General features: G+C 41.5%; 1 protein-coding gene across 1 annotated transcript; it reads left to right on the forward strand.

The window, feature by feature from the left end:
• Nucleotides 1-1,992: 1,992 nt before the first annotated feature.
• On the forward strand, nt 1,993-4,483 carry LOC115740329. Its single transcript, XM_030673815.2, has 10 exons — nt 1,993-2,109; nt 2,241-2,365; nt 2,492-2,711; nt 2,881-2,975; nt 3,151-3,277; nt 3,350-3,430; nt 3,537-3,626; nt 3,748-3,851; nt 3,971-4,074; nt 4,171-4,483. Exons 1-10 carry the CDS (start codon nt 2,032-2,034, stop codon nt 4,176-4,178), a joined length of 1,032 nt encoding a protein of 343 aa, XP_030529675.2. The 5' UTR covers nt 1,993-2,031; the 3' UTR covers nt 4,179-4,483.
• The last annotated feature ends 1,032 nt before the right edge of the window (nt 4,484-5,515 follow it).

Here is a 5,515-nt window from a genome sequence, read left to right on the forward strand (position 1 = left end):
TACAATGCAATAGAAAAGGTTGTATATATAGGCCTTCATTTTAGACTAGATCAATCTGCTTGAGAATCTTGGTCGGTCCTCCCTTTAGTGTGGCCAGCGAATACAAATTGTGAGGTTAGCAGTCCATCATTTTAAGCTAAGCTTGAGAGACTATTCTCCCTATCTAAAGGCCTTCAGGTATCTGTGATCTCTTGCTTGTAGCTTGAGTCACCAGTTCATTTGTTCCTTCTTGACCAATTTGAAAGATGTTTAGGTTCAAATCATTGAGCAAAAGCATATGTTCTTTTGATAAGTTGTTTTTTATTTATCTGTCCCTTACGTGCTTGAGAGGCTGTACAATGAAGTACAGAAATGTCTTGCACACCAAGCAATTGAAGGTTTCGAGAGGATGACTATCTACTGCTGTAACTCGTTTGATTTCTGCCATCATGCATGTGTTGAAGTCTTGTTTTCTTCTTCACCACTGATTAAACAAGTCTACATACTGTTATGGATTCACGAAACCTTCCGAGCATCAGCATCTCCTAACTACTATAGCTAAGTAGTATCTAAAGAGGCATCATGAGGTGATTTTGTAGAGAAAAGATATGGAAAAGAGCAATTGCTCTTTTCGACAGCACTTGTTTCTTGTCCAATGAATCGATAAACGATCATTTCGTGGATCTGCATTTTTTTTTTAAAGAAGAAGTTTAATTTCTGATATGGGGTTTGTTCTCTTTCATGACATTTCAGATATCCAAGCAGCGATGTCGATGGAAGAAGCTGATTCACAAGACGCTTTCCACAGGCGGAAAATGCGAAGGGTAGGTTGACAATACTTCTAACTCTCTCATGAATAAGTTGTTACAGTGATTTCTCACGACTCTTACCAAGTTATCATCCTTTCCACTGGAAAAATCAGGCAAAAAAGGGTCTGGCAGTTTTCTTAAAGGAGGGTCTAGAATAGACATTACCTCAAAGAAGGCTCTAAAGTGGCTAACTTTGTCTCAAATAAGACCTTGAGCTCCCCAGATGCACGTGAGATGCACGGGCTCGCTGGCTGGCAAAGATTTGGCTGGCTGAGGAGCTCGGCACCTTATTTGAGACTAGGTTGGCCATTTTAGAACTTTATTTGAGACAAGATCCACTCTAAATCTTTTTTGAAAATAATCCATTTCAGCCCCTTATTTGATAGTTCCTCAATGATGAAATTTACTCCGTTTTATCACCTTTGAGATACATATCACATATCTTTCTTATCAGAAATTTGAGTCAAAGACCCATTCATCAGCTATTATGCTCCGGAGAAATATTGGATTTTGAATCATGACCTTCTTTTCCAATTATACCTCTATATAATAGATGAGATTTATTCAGTGGATCTCAGTATCATGAATTGGTTGTGAATGTGCTTCATTAGAAGGCAAAATAGCCCAAAACCTTATGTTCTACATTACTTTGGAAGAGAGGTAAACAAATGCAGAATTAGGTGGTAATATTTGGTGCTTGGTGGGCGATCAAGTGTAGCTTTTGCCTTCTTTATTGATAAAATCTTTTACCAGGTGGAGGAGCCTGTCGAGAAAGGAGGATCACCATCCTCTTCATCTTCAGATGCACATAACGAGCTTCAAGCTGGTTCCCATGAGGATGCCAGTGATCATGATGACCAAACCAATGAGCCTGATGATCAATCTGATCATGATGATGATCAATCTGCAGGAACCATGCTTCAAAGGTACATGATGTTCATCGCTAGACGATTGTGCGCTAGAAAAATTCTGCTCGACACACAAGGCTCTGCCATAAGTACCTATATTCCATGCATCCTGAAAATATTGTGCTAAAACTTGACAATTTATCCTTGTAATTCATTCATGCACTGCTTGCAGAAATGTTCAATAGAATGACAGTCTTTTGGTCTTGCATAATTTCTCAGCTTAAGTTCACTTATGACCTTTTCCTTGTAGCTTACTTATTGTTGTGGCTGACCTGTGACTTGAATTGTCCAGAAATCAACTGACTGACAACGTGAGCGTGGATTCCACTCCGGTGATGGATACTCCTGAACTGCAGAAAGCAGACCCAATTCCTGCATTAGTGGAGACTACTGAGGCCTTCTCTCCTGCTCCAGTAATGCTCATCTTTTACAACTCTGTTACTTGCCTCCCCAGTTATTTTGTTCAAAATGTCGATGGCTATACCTGCTGTTAAATTTCATATCATACTGCAAAGCGAATAAAACTCTTGCTAACTGCAAGCAGATAGAGGTGTCATCCATAAGTGGAGGCTCCCAGCCTTTCCATGTCGACCAAGGTGCTCATTTGACCCCACAAGAACAGCTTCAGCTCCCTGTGCAAAGCAACTTGAGCCCTGATCAATTGCTTTTGTATGTTATATCTTCTTTCAATTTGGCTCTTAATATTATTGTTGACATCCAAGTTCATAATTGTTTTTCATAGAATCTGTTTCAAGGAACTAAAATCACTCTCTCCATGTAAACTGAAAAATCTAGGCATCCAGCCAGTGGGATGCAATCTCAGCTGCCTCCATCAAACTTGCCTGTTGATCAGCCGGTAAGAAGCCTTTTCGGCTTCCATGGGGCTGGGGTAAATGTGCATAATATGACCAACTACATCACTCTGCCCACACCAAACTTGCCTCCAGAAATTCACTTGCCATCATCTGCAAGATTTCCTGGGTCCCAACTGAACCCATCTTACTCACAAGTTTCGGTGAGAATCCATATATCCTACCATTCTACTGCTTGATTTTTGACTTAGGAGCTTCTGAATCCTTCTTTTGCATTAATTTGTTCTCTCTTTTAGCTTCTATCATTGTGTATTAGTTTAGTATACATCTTCTAATAATAATTGGTTTACAATAGCTGTATTATATTCACAGAGCCAGGTAGGAAATGGCATTGCTACCAGGACGCAGTGGGCTAACTCTCATCCCCAGCAACAGATCAACATGTTTGAACCCTCAATTCCATCAAGGTCATGCTTCCCTCTCTTTTATGGCTTTCCTTATTTGCATGGTAACCTTAGAACTGTGCCACAATACAAAGTGCTTCCAACAAGACAGATCTTGCATGCCGTCTTACACACCAATTAAGCCTAAGAAATGAACTTGCGAACAAAAAAATGACTCATTTAGAAGATGCTAGTGCAGGCAACAAGACATTCAGGGCCAGAGACTGCTTGGACTCCTTCCTCATGTGTCTCTGCCTCCAACTAATAGCATTTACCAAAGTGGAGGATCTCCCTACCTTCAGCTTCCTAGCAATCCAACTCAGCTGGTACATGGCATAATTTAGACTACGTTTCCTTTTCTTCTATAAATTTTATTTCCTGCATTCTAATGCCAACAGGGAATGGGAGCCTACAACATGGGACCACTTCTTCCTCTTCATATGGAAGAGCTGCCAGCGATAGGGGACTTCAACAATGGGGTACATACATCCTCTATATGACATTATAACTCTACTCTTTTTAAAGTTAGTTGCTGGCAATGACCGAGCAGATCCTTGAACTATATTTCGTGTTCAATGTGAGCAGCTAGGACTAGGAGTACAAGGACCCTTTCTGACTGGGAGCCAAATAGGTATGGGAGAGTCATCACCAAGACAACCTTTGAGACCTCCCCTGGTAATCACCTGAGGCCTTGCCTCACGAGTGTGCTAAACCTAATCTAGCTCTTCTTTCTTCTGCCCCTAAAATTTCATTAACATGATATAATGAAATAAGAAACGGAATCGATGATACTTAGGTGAACATGACTTGGTCTGACATTATTCATCCAACCCCCGCACCTGAGCTGACCAATAGAGTCCCTCAAGTTCAAGGCACTCCCCGTCAGGTTCCCAACAATAGGTACTCTTCTTACCGAAACTTCAGTTTCAGTTATCCTGTTGATATTTCTTTTATTGCTCACTTGATACGTAATTATTGTGGAGAGAAAACGAATGAGCTTTTGTTCTCATGCATATCAGGCCTATATTCAACTCAGTCTATGATCCAATGTATGAAGCCATGGGATTGCCCATTGACCCCCATCTGAGAATGTTCCTTGCCAGCAAGCGTGAGCGTGATTCAGGTAGCACTCCAATCTGCCTTCTGGAAATCCATAGTTATAGAGATGAGGATGCATACTCATGGACCAAACTTGCTCTGTGACATTCTTGTTTTACAGGAAAGTGAGAGAAGGCATGAACCAAAGGACCAGTGAAGCTGCCATCAATTTCTTCTTATAGTTACCGTGCTGGTGCAATGCCGAACATTATCATTTTGGACATCCTGTCTCTAAGTTTGATTAGTTTTGGTTTATCTCGGCTCCCTTCGACTATTAATGGTCTTGAACATCGTTGTCGTTTAACCATTTTCCCGGGAGAGCTTAATATTTCAGCATGGTTTGGACATAATAAGCTGATATTTTTGGATTGTCTTTCATTCAATTGAGGCATTGGGCAATGCCAAGACTTTATATTTCTTGAGATTTATCAGTTGTTGCTGGGGATGCATTTGATATTTTACTGCGTAATATGGGTTTGATTATTGGATGGATGCTTCAAAGGAAACCACCAGGTTGATTGAGGTTGGACGGACTCAGATCACCATCACATGACGTCTTCGTCACCTTTGTTTTCCTGTCACCACCACCACCACCAACTTTCATTTCTTCACCACCAGCATGGCTTGACAACCGCCGCCACCGCCACTACCAATCGCCCGTCGCAACTGCCACCTCGCCCCTCTGTCACTGCTGTCACTGTCCTTCCACCTCCACAACCATCCACAAACCACCACCATCTCTGGCATTGCACTAAACACCACGGCACCATGGGTTGAGGTGGGGACGAAAGGTTGGGGGTTCAAAGCCCCAGCCAAACAGGGAAAAGAAAGAAAATCCAAATATGTCTGCTCGTAACCGTATTAAGATAGCTAGAAATGAAAGAGACCACAGGTCCACAACCTCAAGCTTGAGGATGTTACCGTGGGGTGTCTGCTAAATCTAAATCCTGCGATCAAAGTACTATCTTGGATTGATTAGCGACAAATTTTGGTGAGTAGCAAGTTAGACACATGGTCCATATTTCTAATTTCATCTAAAAATTACCTTGTCACCTTTCCAATCTTTAGCTAACAGACTTGGCCTGGACCCAGAAGCGGGGCCTATGTATCGACTTTTTCTTCCTCGTCACATACTCTTTGAACATGCGGTACGTAATGATTTGTCCAGGTTCATTCATAGAGGAGCTACAGGTAAGAGTTGCTTATGCTCATGATATCTTCCAATGATTCTGGCCTTGACTAGTTAACCGATATGGCCTCCATTGGGTCACATGAGCATAGTTGAAGCATTCTTCACAGTGACACTGAACCGAGATCTAAAATTCCTAGACGGGCAAGCATAACAGTCCATTGAAGAGTTTCACCTCGATAGAAAATATAGTGTATAACCACTCCATGGACTCCGATGTTGGTAACACACTTGTATCACTAGCTTTGGGAGCTGTTTTATGATTGTCAATACGTTT

Source organism: Rhodamnia argentea, chromosome 1 (genome assembly GCF_020921035.1).
Source record: "Rhodamnia argentea isolate NSW1041297 chromosome 1, ASM2092103v1, whole genome shotgun sequence".
NCBI classification, from domain to species: domain Eukaryota; kingdom Viridiplantae; phylum Streptophyta; class Magnoliopsida; order Myrtales; family Myrtaceae; genus Rhodamnia; species Rhodamnia argentea.